This window comes from Pteropus vampyrus, unplaced genomic scaffold (genome assembly GCF_000151845.1).
Source record: "Pteropus vampyrus isolate Shadow unplaced genomic scaffold, Pvam_2.0 Scaffold177, whole genome shotgun sequence".
NCBI classification, from domain to species: Eukaryota; Metazoa; Chordata; class Mammalia; order Chiroptera; family Pteropodidae; genus Pteropus; species Pteropus vampyrus.
Window position 1 is genome coordinate 1,087,732 of NW_011888958.1, and position 14,673 is coordinate 1,102,404.

Here is a 14,673-nt window from a genome sequence, read left to right on the forward strand (position 1 = left end):
TACCCTTGTAACCTTCATCCATCTCAGTTATGCCTGGGAAGGATGTTGGTGCTAATTTTAGACTCAGAGACTAAGATGCACAAAGGACAAGTATCATAAAGCATTTTTGGAGCCAGAAACAAAGTTCCTTGACTCACTGCTGCTTTTACTCCAGACCACACAATTATACCCAAGTGAACTGCTGTTAGAATTGGTGCCTTCAGAGGAGGCAATTGCTCATAATTGGTAGCTATAAGCCACTTCACTGAGAAAGCTGGGGTCTTAGATGCTGTGAGAAATTATTGAGACTGAGGCCCTAGTGAGTCAGGATCTTCTGAGTCATAGGACTTTTAAGTCAGTCTTTAAAACCCACCCTCTAAATCTTGATTCTCCCCTCCCTCAGGGAAGATAAGAGCAAAGATCTATCTCAAGAAGGTATCAAAAGAGTAGAGGCCTTTCCCTCAAAGCCTGCCTCTGGCCAGTGTTTATCAGAGTGTGGTTATCAAATCATCAGTTAAAATCCCTTGGGGTGCTTGTTAAACATGCAGACTCCTTGCTCCCTCCCTCCACCCCTGCCCCACACAGACACCCTAGGCAGAAGGGTGGCCTTTGTGACAAGCATTCCAGGGAGTTCTGCACATCCAAGCCTGCCTTGGACCTCTGCTTCAGACCAGTACTTCCTAAATACACAAATCATGTGGATTATTACCTGGGGAGATTTTTTAAAAACATAATTACTAAAGTACTACACATAAAATATGGAAACAACATATAAACATACTACATCAAATTATGCTTGCCACTGTTTGGTGTTATTCTTCCAGACTTTTATCCATTGCTTTAATGAAGGGTCATATTATGCATATTGCTCTGTAACTTTTTTCCCCTAGTTTGTTTTTAATGAACAAAATATAAAATGGACTTCCTTACAATTCTATCCCATTTATTACCACAAGAGTCACAAATCAAACGCCTACAAGGGTTAAGCAGGTAAGATTAATAAGTTAATGGACCTGGGAGGAACTGCAGAAAACTAGGTTTTCCAACTAATGGAATCAGAAGCTACCCAACTCTAGCCAACTGCTGCCATTTGGGAATGTGGGTTCAGAATCGCTAAATCTTCTGAGTTCTCAAGGGAGGCAAGAAATGCAAATTTGTTTAATGTGCAATCTTCAGATTTTTAAATATTGGTAACTAATTCAAATTAAATACTGGGTGAACCAGCCAAAATCCAGACACTGCCCTCAAGCCACCCTTTTGAAACCTCTATTGCAGTAGATACATAATGTTCCGTTATGTCATATTTAAAAACCTTTCTTGCTTTTAATTAACAGAATACAAAATGTTACTGCTGAACACTTAGGCTGTGACATTACAGCTGCTACAATGGATAGTCTCATCTGTATCTTTGTGTGCTTGTACAAATAATTCTAGAAGTGCAGGTTCAAAGAAAAGATTGTTTACAGTCCTATTAACAGTACATGAGAGGGTCCTTTCCTGAGGAGCTTTAAACAGATGTCACCCCAGAAATCAGATGTAGCGGATCTGGGATGGAGCCTGAGTATTTATTTTTTTAAGCTTCCAGATGATTTTGATGATCAGAGAAGTTCTGGAACCAGTCTTAGATTACAAGTTGTTTGATTACAAATTGTGAATTTTCTTTATAATTCACATTTCCAGTGAATTATAAAGAAAACTGTACTCTCAGTTGTACTTTTCTGTTTTAGACTTACCTCTAACTTCAGCCCTCTATGAAAACATGTAAAGGGCTCTGCTGCTGCTGTTTCAGGCAGTTCAATCAGAGCAAAACGAAAATAAACCAACTCAGGAACCTTCAAGTAGCTTTAATTGGCACAACCTATGAAAAGGTATGGTAGACATTTCTGAGCAAAAACATGTATCCTAGCAAGCTTATTCATTGTTATGTTTAACACACCACTGAACCAGAAAGTTTAAGTTCCCGAAACAAATGCTCTAGGTCACCAAGAAGGTCCAGAATGAATAGGTCAAGCCCTGCTACTCTGTTAAGACATGAAAGGCAAAAAAACAAAACAAACAAACAAAAAAACAAAAAACCAGTCCCAGATATGTCCTTGTTATGGGATGATTAAAAAGGCAGGAAACGGATTTTTTTAGGCTGACTCCAGTTCACTCCCCCATTACGTGGAAGGTGCATTCGGCAGTGGCACTGAAGTCTCCTCTCCATTCTGGGTTCGTCTAAGCAGCTTCTACTTAGGATGACTGGTGTCATAGGATATGATCATCAGGATGGTAGAGTTCACTCATCAGGCGGTAGATGTAGGAAGGTGCATTCCCACCAATGTTGGAGATAAAGAGGGTAATGAGCTCTGGGGGGACGTAGTCAAACACAGGGCAATGAACGCTGACCTTCTCCAGAATGTCTCCTGAAAGGCAATCATAGGTGCTAAAGATAAAACTAACAATCCTGCTCTAATAATTAAGTAGTATATAGGCTCAATAATGCAGGCATACTTGCTACCTCAGGGAAGGGAAGCTGCAGCAAAATGCAAACCAGAAGAGATGACTTCAGATCGTGATACTCCCTACTTAAAAATCTCCAATGCCTTTCCATTGCCCTTAGAACAGAATTCAAACTTGACCAACATCTTTCAAGATCTGGCCCTTCCCCACCGCACTGCACTAATTACAATTCATACCATTCTCTCCCTTGCTCATTAGTCTCCAGCCATACGGCCATCTTTTTCCAACTGGCCCTTGGCACCAACGCCTAGAAAACTCGTTCATCTTCTGTTTTAGACTCGTGGTGGGCTCTATTCATTTAGAACTCAAGTGAAATACCATCTCATCAAGACCTTTCCCCAAACTAGCCATTTTCCATCTCATTGTCCTCATTTGTCTTTTTTCCTAAAACATCTAATGACCTGACATGTTCTTGTCCATCTTCTGCAACGGAATGTAAGCTCCGTGGGAGCAGGGCCTAGCCACACTGGTCACTACAATAGTGCTGGGTACACAGTGGGTGCTCAACAGATAGAAATATTTCTAACAGAATGAATGTTTAAATGAATGAATGAACTTATTTTACTTCCAAGAAGAATTAGCAGCCCAAATACTACGCTTTGCTCCCAGACAGTGTTTAAGGCCATATTAAACTAATCATGAAGCTCTGCTGCCTTTTAGAAGTCAGAGAAAAGAACCCAAAGGTATGCAGGTTACAGGTAAGTTTTATAAGTAGGAACATTTCAGAGCCTGCTTCCTTTGGCAGCCATATCACCAAAATGACTCCCTACAGCAACTGAAAACAAGGACATTTTCTCACTGGATTGTTGCCTGTGTCTCAAACAACGTGCAAAGCTAAACCCAGTCAATGCTGGGTGATCCAACCCACCATGGCCCCAATAACTCAGCTAAAATATATTAGTTTCAGAACAAAGTGAACCTGAACTACAGCAGGTCTCCAGGCACTCTAAGCTGCTAAAGAGAGCAATGCCCACAAAAGTACTATTAAAACTACAACCTGGCAGCATTCGATCCCACCAACCACCAAAACAAAACAAAAAGACAAAAACACACACTCGTACATGCACACACACACTCTTCTGTACCTTCTGTGAAGGGCAGGACTTCTTCAGGAGCCACAAACTTGTGAAATGAATCTTCTTCATTGGGGAACTGGAAAAGAAAAAAAAAATTGGAAAAAAAAGAGACCCAACAATTATATTTCCAGAAATATACCCAAGAGAAATAAAAAACATATGTCCACACAGAAACATGCACATATATGCTTACAGCAGCAGCATTCATAAAAGTCGAAAGGTAGAAATAACCCAAATGCCTATCAACAGATAAATAGATGCATTGTGGTATACCTATACAGTGGAATTCAGACATAAAAAAGAAAGCATTGTGCAATAATGCAGATGAACCTCGAAAACAAAATGCTAAGTGAAAGAGGTCATGAACAAAAGCGTACATGTTGTATTCCTTTTACATGAAATACCCAAAATGAGCAGACCCATAGGGATGGAAAACAGATTAGTGATTACTAGGAGATGGGGGAAGAGGGAGTGATTACTTAACTTAATGGGTACAGAGTATTTTTCTGGGATGATGAAAATTTTGAAACTAGAAAGTAATAGTTGCACAACGCTGTGAATGTAAATGCCACTAAACATTTTAAAATGGTTAATTGTATGTTATGTGAATTATACTCAATTTAAAAAAAGACCTAGATGATTCCAAAGCAAATAGCTTCTATCACTAATAAAATGACTCTTCACTTAGTAACTGCTTATGTGTAGGCTACAGAGGACAGATGCTGGAACAATGACAAAACAATTTTTATGTTCCTAGTTTTAACTTGCTTGGCATTTTCAGAAATGCTCAGGGTCACGAAGAGTGGAAGCCATGTAAACGAAGGGCCTCTCCCAACTATGTATTGTCCTGACCTTACAATCTGGACTGCTTAAAGCTGACAGATTATAAATATCAATATTTTTCTTGGATCAAGACTTCTGTGGCTTTTCCAGCCTCCACTGGATCTAATCCATTGAGTAAATGAAGATAAAGAAAAGTTCCAGAGTGAGTAGGTGAAGGCCCAGAGATCAAGCCTACTTTGGTTTCCTTCTCTCTGTTGTTTAGAGATAGACACACATACCTGTGGGGAAAGCTTGAACATAGGAGCACAGACGATGAGTGGGGTGGAATGGTGTTTCGCTGCCAATGCTAGAGTGTGAGTTCCTGTCACAGCTCTCAGGGCACCATTGGCCAGAATGGTCTTTGTGCCAATGATCACCTTTGGGACAGGAAGAAAAATGTGAGCCATCCTGGGGACAGAGTCTTAAAAGGGCCATTGGGTACAACAGCCTGAATGCTCAGGCCTGAGCTTTGACATTCTGAGTAGTCACACAGCAGTAGGGGGAAAGGGATTATAGGCTTAGGACCACAAGTTCTAGTTTCAAAGTGGGTTCCTAAGGAAAGAATGAATGTAGTACAGGATAGGAAACTGCGATATCTACTGTGTTTAGCCCTGTCTTCTAGAAATCTATATGCCACACCTCCCAAGATATGGGGAACCTTTCTCATTCTCTATCCACCACTAACCATTCAGTACCAACCTCTGAGCATAAAGGGGGAGCCCTCTACCAGATCCCTAGCAGCTGACATGTTTAGCTTATTTCATTCTTCCAATGCCTTAACTAAAAAGAGGCTACTCCAAATGAAGAACAATGATACAGACAAAAGGAAAAGAAATTCAGTTAATAGATTAAAAAGGCCCAAGTATGTACTTTCAAAGGGTGCTAGAAACTCTTCTCATGGATATTATAGGCGAGAGTAAGAAAAATCAACATTTTAGAAGTATAATCTTTATGAATGCAACATAACTCCAAATACACTCACCTTGTTGACTCTTGACATAACAGCAAAAATGGCAGCATCAGTCATGACAGTTGTCTCAATACCTGCTTTGGACAAATTGACTGCCATTTCATGACCCTGCAACAGGAAAGAAAGGCTGATGCTGGGACAGAGTGAGAGATAGTGAAAGAGTTCTCAAATGTAAATGTATCTGGGGAATTCTGCGATACTGGGCATATCTGACACACAATTTTCAACACATAACTAATTCAATTTTCTGTCTGTAATAGGTATTCTCTGGTAAGCTGCAAGAAAGCCCAGGGGAAGCTAATAAATGTTTAATACTCCACAGTAGCACTAGAGCAGCCATAAAACTGGAAATACTACTTGCTTGCATAATGAGACGTAGCTGACAAGATAGCTAGCTCCTGGCTCATCCTTGTGTATTTCCTTTTTTGAGACCTATTATTTACCTAGGGATTGTGTGAGGTCAGACAAAACATGTTATCCCCATGACAATTTACCTTATTTTGATTCCTCAAAGAATGAATGTTTATCTTTTCTTGGACCCAGCTGTTCACCCAAATTTCTTAAACCAATATTTAAGAATGTTCACAGGATGAACTACCTGAAAATTCTCTTAATGTTTTACTTTATCTTCTCAATGTCTTGCTTATCAATTCGAAGTTAGCACAGAGCTCATCTATCACTTCTTTATTCACTCTCCTTTTTTTTTCTTAGCAACTCCAGCAGTTCTCCTACCTGACAGAAAGGAGCACACTCTGCCACAATGACATGGAATTTCCTCTCCCGGGCAGCTTCTCTGAGGAAGGCCTCTACTGTTCGGGAGAAGCCAATGGTCATGATCACCTCATTGGAGTGGATGTGCTCTAGAGCCTGAGCTGCAATGTTCTCCGTTGTCCCTTCTGCAACAATAGTCATATTTTACAAGGAAAATATGAAAACGCCATGTCACATCATGACAGATATTACAGAGTGCAAAAGGGAAGGTGTGCCTGTCACACAGAATGCCCACCTTTCAGATCCTGGTAACACGGCTAACGAACTGAATGTGAAATGCCACATTTTCTTAAAAAGCTCTGCTCCTCTGGGATCGTCTACGTCCCAAGTTCTCACCTTGCCATGACATCAGCTCCTTTACAACTGATTTTGAAGACAATGACTTCAGGCAAGAAATGGTCCAATTTAGAAAATCCTAAAGCGTTAAGAGTGGTGTAAACAGAGCTCCCCTCACCAACCCCACCCCCCAAAAAAACTCCTCTAAAAGGTGGCCCCAACACCTCCACCTGAGAGGAAGGTCACAGAAGACAAAGAGGGAAGGAATTTGGAAACAGCACCTCAGTGCACTGACAGACCCAGTTTCTTCTTCCCCTGGAGAACTCTGATTGAAATGAGTATCTGCAGGTCTTCTGGGTCACAAAGACAACAGGGATGGTGTGTGTGTGTGTATAAAAATTCAAGAGAAAGTTTAGTGAATGAGGGTCTATTAACCATAGTTTTAGAGAGTTTATTTTAAAAATGAAAATAAAGCTCTGTCCTAAAGGAGTCCCTGCCATAGTGAATCGATAAAAGGTTGGTCTGTAAGGAAATGTAGAGGTTATCTTAGTCCTCCCACCTTCCGAATCAGGATGGAGGACAAACCTCTTGAGAACCAAGAGTACTGGTTATCTCCTGCCTCTGTTGATGAACAACTTCCAGGGTCTTCTGTTGTTCTCTCATTTTTTTGTAATCTGTCCTATCCACCTAGGGATCAGAACTCTTACCCAGTTCCACAAGCAGCTCATTAATTGCCTCAATGATACTGGACTGGAGTTGGGCATAATAGGAGCTGAAATCCTCGTTCAGGCCTCCGGATGTCAAGAGTTTGTGCAGGGACTCCTGCTGGTCGCTCTCGTCGCTGCGACCGTGGAGTCTGGAGGTGACAAGATCCAGAGAGGTCGTAAGGAGGTGTGATGATATAACTAACAAAACCTGTTCAGCTCCAATAAAGGCTCCAAGCGAGGCGAGGGGCTCATGCAAAAAGCATCACCCCGTCCAAACCGGAACCCAGGACATGGCCTGACCTGCCATACTCCTCCCGGATGATCCTGAGCACTCTCCGCACCATGTTGCCCACGGTGGTCTCTGAGGGCTGCGCAGCCGTCATCCTTCGGCCCTCTCTGCGGATCAATTCCATCAGCTCCCCTGCAGTCCAAAAGAGAATGAGCAGAGTAAACGCACGGTGGGGCCTGGGCGACTTTCCGCCTGGGGATCGCGAGTAGAAAGTGGCGAGGGACACGAAGGCGCTAGGCCTGCCTTACCTGCGTTGCTCCAGCAGTGGTCCGTGATGATCCAGCGCAGCAGCCCCAGGGTCTCCCGGGCCATGTCCTCGGAGCTGCGCCGCCCGCCGCCCCGCTTCAGGGCCTCCACGAAACTCTCGATCCTCTCGGACAATTCCGAGCCCTTGGCAGCCGCTCCGGGCATCTCGAAAGAAGCCGCCTTCGCGGCGGAATCCACACCTGCACGCCACCCGGATTGCACTTCCGGGGCGGACAAGGTCGGCTTCCGCTCTGAGAGAAAAAACTCCAGTTTTGGAGCTGGTAGGCCACGCCCCTCGCTGCCACCTCCCGTCCCTTCCATAAGCTTGAGCCAATCAGAGACGTGGAGCTCCAGTTCAGTTTCAACCAGGAATCTGCGCGCCTTCGGACAGGAGGAGCGGAACTGGCCTCTTCTGGCTCATTTGACGCTGAAGAGGTGAGTCGCGAGGCCTCCGGAGGGTGGCTAGTCCCGTTGCCATGGGAACAGCTAGTCTTTTTCCCTGCCACTAAGACCTGCAGCAACGCTGGACAAGTGGCCGCTTTCCTTCCTGGTGCCCAGCTCAGTCTCCTGACACAGACGCTCAGAATGCGCATACAAGGCCTGCTGCCCCTTTATCATGCTGTTTTATTACATCTTACTGGTTCATTTGCGCTTGTGCCTCTCTTAACAGATTCAGCTTCTTGAGGGCGGGGACCATATCTTTTTTGCCCTTGCATTCCCAACGCCTAGCACAGTTAGTATAAGACAGGGGAATCAGGAATGAAGAGACGGAATACTCACCAAAATAAGGAGATTCTAAGAGAACTAATGTGAGAGCAAAGATAACGTCCTTCTACTTTAGACTTAAGAGGCTAGGCAGTATAATCTCAAGAGATACCATTTACTTAAAGCTTACTAAATGTTGGGCACTGTGTGTGAATTTTCTCATGTAATGCAACTCTATGAGGTAGGTTCTTTTATCCTCATTTTGCAGATTAGGAAACAGAGCCGCAGAATTTAAGTAGTTAGTAAAGGGATATGTTTATATTTAAATCCAGAGTCTGTCTGAACTCAAGTCTGCATAATGAGAATCTCCAATGGTTTCCTTAAGTTAAATTCTTAGAAGTGAAATCCTTGGGCACACACATTTTTAAGACTTGTTACAATTGACAAATTGCCCTCTGAAAAGATATATCAATACCAAAATCAGACAAAGATAGTTCAAGAAAACTACAGTAACCCTCATGAACAGCAAATGCAAAAATCTGCAACAAATTAGCAAAATAATCCAGCAATACATAAAAAAAAAAAAATACATAATTAGCAACCTGGAATGCAAAGCCGTTTCAATATCTGAAAATCCATTTAATAAATCATATTAACAATCTAAAACGTAAAACCAAATGATCATATCAGTTGATAAAAGAAGCATTTGACAAATTCAGCCATTTAATAAAAACTCACAAAACTAAGATAGAAGGGAATGTCTTCAACTTGATAAAAGGCATCTACAAAGTCCTACACCAAACATCATACTTTATGGTGAAAGACTGCTTTCTCCCTAAGATCAGGAACAGGCAAGGGTGTCTATTCTAACCATTCTTATTTAACATAACACTCAAAAGTCCTAGCCATTGCAATAAGGCAAGAAAAAGAAATTTTAAAAACGTACAGATTGGAAAGAAAGAAAACGATCCCTGTTCACAGAAGATATCATCATCATCATTTACATAGAAAATCCCAAAGAACAGAAAATATCAAAAAACCTCCTAAATCAAATAATTGAATTTAGCAAGGATACAAGGCCAAAACATAAAAATCAATTATGTGTCTCTATACTAACAATGAATAATTAGAAACCAAAATTAAAAATGCAATAGCTCCCAAAAGGCATATTTGTCAATTTTTCTGCATGTTGAGTTTAAAATGTCTTAAAAATTGCATCAATTTACATGCTTCCTAGTACATGAGTTTTCTCTCATTTTCACTGCTGCCTAGTATTACATTGTGTAACTATACCACAGTTTAAGTATTCATTTTCCTTCAACAGATGTTTGAGTTGTTTCCAGTTGGGGGGGCGGTAATATAAAATATAAATATCCTCATGTGAATTTTGGCATACTTGTAATGGAACATCATAAGATGAATCAGCTTATGTGACCCAGTGAAAGAGCTGAGTCATGGGCTATATGAATGTTCAACTTTACAAATTGTGCTAATCTTCCAAAGTGGTTAAATCAATGTATGCTCTGTCTGGAGGGAGTTAAAGAGTTCCAGATCGACATTCTTATCAACACTTGGCATTATTAACTATTTTAGTTTTGGAGAATCAAATGAATATACAAGACTATCTTGTTGTCATTTTAATTTATTTTCCTGATTACTAAGAAGTTGTTCACTTTTTTCACATGTTTATTGGCCAAGTGTTTTTTATCCTTTATGAAATATGTATCTTTGGCCTACTTTTTTTGGCTTAAAAAATTTTTTTTTCTAATATATTGTGGAGTTCTTTATGTATTCTGAATACTAACTTTTTTCAGTTATTTGTCTTATAAATACTTTCTTTTGTTTTTTTTACTTGCTTCGAGATGACTTAACAGAATCGTTGGTTTTAATATGGTATTTTGTCTTTTATAGTTAATGCCTTTGTATTTTATTTAAAAAATCCTTTTCTAATCCAAGGTCATAAAGATAACCTCCTTTGAAAAGAATCCAAAAAAATGAGGATAGTTAAAGGATCTCTGGAACAACATTTGCATAATAAGGGGATTTGTATAACATTTGCACCAGAGGGAGAAGACCAAAAGCAAGGAATTGAAAATCTATTTGAAGAAATAATTACAGAAAACTTTCCTAATCTGGCAAAAGAAATAGACATTCAGGCCCAGGAAGCTCAGAGAGTCCTAAACAAGATGAACCCAAAGAGGTCCACACCAAGGCACATCATAATTAAAATGGCAAAGGTTAAAGTCAGAGAATATTGAAAGCTGCAAGAGAAAAGCATTTAGTTGCCAGCAGGGGAGCTCCCATAAGACTGTCAGCTGATTTCTCAACAGAAACTTTGCAGGACAGAAAGAATTGGCATGAAATTTTCAAAGTGATGAAAAGCAAGGACTTACAACCAAGATTGCTCTTCTCAGCAAAGCTATCATTTAGAATTGAGGACAAATAAAGAGCTCCAGACAAGAAAAAGCTAGAGTTTTTTCGCTACCAAACCAGTATTACAAGAAATGTTAAAGAGATTTCTTTAGTCTCTTCTATCTTTTTCTTTTTGGATCTGATGCCTAGAGTTACTGCAGTTATCTCATACCATAGAGTCTCAAGACTGAGGATAAAGTTAACATGCTGAGAATGACAGAACGGAAAAACGGAAAGAAACTAGACTTGATAATATCAACACTTAATAGGTATTTTATATATATTAACTCTTTTCATCCTTACAACAACCTTATGAGATAGTATTCTTAATATAACCATTTTCAAAAGAAGAACATGAGTCATAAATGAGATAAATAACTTGCTCAATGTCACGTATTCAGTAAGTGGAAGAGCTGGGATATAAACCCAGCAGTCCAGCTTCAGAGCCTGAACTTTTAGTCTGTGTACTGTGGTGTCTTTTATTAAAGTCATGTGAAATCAGCAAATCCAGAAGTTGCCCTACATTTAGACTTCTTGTTATATAAAACGATAAATTTCTGTATTGATTATATAATTTTGAATGGAGTTTTCTGTCGCTTGCAGCATGTCGATATTGGGTGTTTATCTTTTTCCGGTTGATTTGTAAGATCTGTTTATGTATTAAGTATACCAACTGTTTACAGTTCGTGTTGCAATATTAGTATTTTTAGAAACTTTGCCCAAATATCATATATTGCTGTGGATTGTAAATTGAAGCACCTCTCAGTACGGCAATTTGGGAAAACATAACAAACGACTTTGAAATGTTCATTCACACTCTCTAAACCAGCATGCCCCTCTATGTCTAGAAATTTATCCTAAGGAAGTAGCCAGAAATAGACACAAAGATTTATCCACAATAATATGTTTTACTTTATTCTTTATAACAAATACCTCTAAATATTCAAAATCAGGAAATCGGTATGGAAATTATTGTACAGCCATACAATGGAATATCATGTTTTAGAAAAATAATGACATAGAAAATGCTTAATAATATGGAGAATTGTCGACAACATATTGTTAAGTTAAAAATCAGGTTGCATATAGTCACTCTGGGAAATAGTTTGAGTTTCTTTAAAAGCTAAAAACAGATTTATAATACAACCCAGCAATTGCACTCTTGGTCATTTATCCCAGAGAAATGAGCACTTATGTCCAAATAGGAACTTGTACATGAATGTTCATAGCAGCTTCATTTATAATATCCCCAAACTGGAAACTACCCACATTTCCTCCAATTGGTTTATGTTTAAACAAACTATGGTACATCTGTACCATGGAATATGGTTCAACAATTAAAAATTTTTTTAAACTGTCAATACGTACAACAACTTAGACGAACCTCAAGGAAATTATGCTGAGTGAAAAATGACAATACCAAAAGTATACATACGTAATTCCATTTATGTGACATTAATGAAATAATGTAATTATAGAGATAAAGAATAGATTAGTAGTTGCCAGTGGTTAGGGATGGGTTGGGGTATGGGATTGGGTATGGCTATAAAGTAGTGACACAAAGAATAATACAGTTGAGTCTCTTGATTGTGGTGATGGTTATGCAAGGCTACACGTGATACAATTATACACACACAAGTGCATGTATGAGTGGTGAAATGTAAGCCCTATGGATTTTACCAATGTCAGTATCTTGGTTTTGATATCATACTATAGTTGTATAAGATGTTGCCTTTGGAGGAGGTGAAGGGAAGGGTGCATGGGACTTTGGTATACATTCTTTTCAATTTCCTGTTGATCTATAATTATTTCAAAATAAATAGTTAAAAACTTCATAAACCAGGATTTATAAAATAAAAACATCTATTTAAAAGAAAATTATAAAGCGTTACATTACACTGCTCTAGCTATAATTGTTAAATAGCAGTGCTAAAATAGAAAATAAAAGACACTGTTCAAAGTCTGCAATTTTTCAAAATAGCAGGATGCAAAGATAATATATCTGGTAGGATTTCAATTTCACTTAAATATATTTGTTATTCATATGTATTATATGTAAATATGTATACATCCATACGCTCACATATACATACATCTACATATATACATATAGTATAACACAGATATCTATATCTATATACTGTATCTATACCTATCTCTAGATATGGGTGAGTGTGTGGATATGTGTGTATATAAATGGTATATATCAAGAGATATACACTATCTCTAGGTATTGGGATTACAAGTTTATCAGAGACCCCTAATTGCCTCTAAAGTCATTATTCTATAGTAATAGAGTTTTAACTGGGCACATAGCCACCCAGAATAAAGACATTTCTCAGTCTTCCCAGTGGGTAGATGTGGCCATGTGACTACATTCTTACCAATGAAATGGTGTGAAAGTGTTGTGTTGCTGCTTCTGAGAACCTTCCCTAGGAAATAGCTGGCATGGGTCCTTGGCTTCTTTATCCCTTTCTCTTTGTCCACCAGCTTAGATGATAAGGATGCAGGCCCCACTGAGGATGCAGGGAGGGCAGAGCAGTGAGCTGGAAGGAGCAGAACTCCTTTTACTCCTGAGGCCTCTGTAAAGCAAAACTCCCATACCAGCCTAGACATTGTCACTTCATGTAGCCGTAAGCAAAATGAACTTGTCTTGTTTAAGCCAGTTATATTGGGGTTTCTAAAACTTGCAGTCACATCTAATCCAAACAAATACAAGAGTGATTTTTATTTTCATTTATGTACTATTATTTATTTTCCAAAATTTCTACAATAAACACATCCCATTTATAATTTTTAAAAAAGTTATTTGTAAGAAAAAGTAGAAAAATAAGAAATCCTTCATCAGACTCATTCTCTCAGCCAGGAGCATGATTATGTTGACCATATCTTTCAGATTTTCCCTGAGTGTTCCAATTTCAAAAATTCTATTATCAACATAATTTTCAAATCATAGTTTTCAAACATTTGGAGAATGAGGTGATTTCAATGATAATTCTCAACTGGAGGAAGGGAGGCCGACTAAAATATTTGTGTCTTTCTCCTCCTGTTCTAAAGAATCTCCTTTAGGCCATCAGATCACTTCCTTTTCCTGAAAGGCTTTGACTCAATGCTTGGGCATGTGAACGTTCTACTGTTTTTATCCTTCTCTGATTGTTTTGGTGGATAAATCATGTCTCTACGCAACCTGAGAACAAGTGCTATTGTAGTGGACACCTGTTGTTTTTGTCTGTGTGCACACTCCCTTTCCTTTGGGAATTGCCCCTCCTCATCCCATGGCATTCAGGTGAAACTGTCAATCCCAGGGCCTCCTGATGCCCCAAGTGGCCCCTTGTCACTGGGATGCCACACCACTCAGGTCTGGTCAGTCAGTGGGGTCAGTAACCCCACTTTCAAGCTGATTGGTTATACAAAGCCATTCAATCCTTCCCTGTGATTTGCTATACAGACCCCAGAAGAAAGCAGGCTTTTCTCCTTTAGATCATCTGCTGTAGGAAGTTGGCTTGGGTCTATGAGTGGCCAGCTTTTCTGCCTCATAGAGAAAGCTTGTCTGAGAGAGAAAGGCAGGTAACTCCTCCAGGAGAAGGAGAAGCAAACAGAGCAAAGTTCTAGAGTGAGAGAAAGAGCAAATAAATTAATTTGAAATGAGCTGATGTAGGCCCTTAGATCTAGCCAGGCCTGAAGGTAGACCTGCCCTTGGACTTCTCAACAAATTCCCCTTTGGCCTAACGTTTTGAGTTGCTAGAGCCTTGACTAAGCTTCTCTTGTCTTCCTGGAAGCCCAACCCTATTTTTAGCCAAGGTAGGAGTTTGTTATAATTTGACTGATTCTGCTAGATTGGAAACTAATCTTGGTCTAAATGTGGATTTATGTTTTTTGTGGAATCTGTCTCTATTCTTGAAGTTCCCTGCCACCTGA

At 39.6% G+C, this 14,673-nt stretch overlaps 1 protein-coding gene across 2 annotated transcripts; it reads right to left on the minus strand.

The window, feature by feature from the left end:
• Positions 1-1,803: 1,803 nt before the first annotated feature.
• Positions 1,804-7,885, minus strand: EIF2B2 (eukaryotic translation initiation factor 2B subunit beta). 2 transcript variants are annotated; one of them, XM_011370856.2, is made up of 8 exons: positions 7,641-7,885; positions 7,404-7,524; positions 7,104-7,252; positions 6,082-6,245; positions 5,362-5,457; positions 4,619-4,756; positions 3,567-3,633; positions 1,804-2,404 (listed from the first exon to the last, which is right to left on the minus strand). In XM_011370856.2, exons 1-8 carry the CDS (start codon positions 7,801-7,803, stop codon positions 2,265-2,267), a joined length of 1,038 nt encoding a protein of 345 aa, XP_011369158.1. In that variant the 5' UTR covers positions 7,804-7,885; the 3' UTR covers positions 1,804-2,264. The 2 variants fall into 2 exon arrangements, with proteins under 2 accessions (XP_011369158.1, XP_011369157.1); XM_011370855.2 differs by having other exon boundaries at positions 1,804-2,384; positions 7,641-7,883.
• Positions 7,886-14,673: the final 6,788 nt, after the last annotated feature.

Excerpts from the sequence above, each read along its gene's own strand:
- EIF2B2 (XM_011370855.2), bottom strand. The coding sequence starts at position 7,803 with ATGCCCGGAGCGGCTGCCAAGGGCTCGGAATTGTCCGAGAGGATCGAG. Across the intron at positions 7,525-7,640 it reads CCACTGCTGGAGCAACGCAG|GGGAGCTGATGGAATTGATC; the intron begins GTAAGGCAGGCC and ends TTTGGACTGCAG. Across the intron at positions 2,385-3,566 it reads AGTCCTGCCCTTCACAGAAG|GAGACATTCTGGAGAAGGTC; the intron begins GTACAGAAGAGT and ends ATTGCCTTTCAG.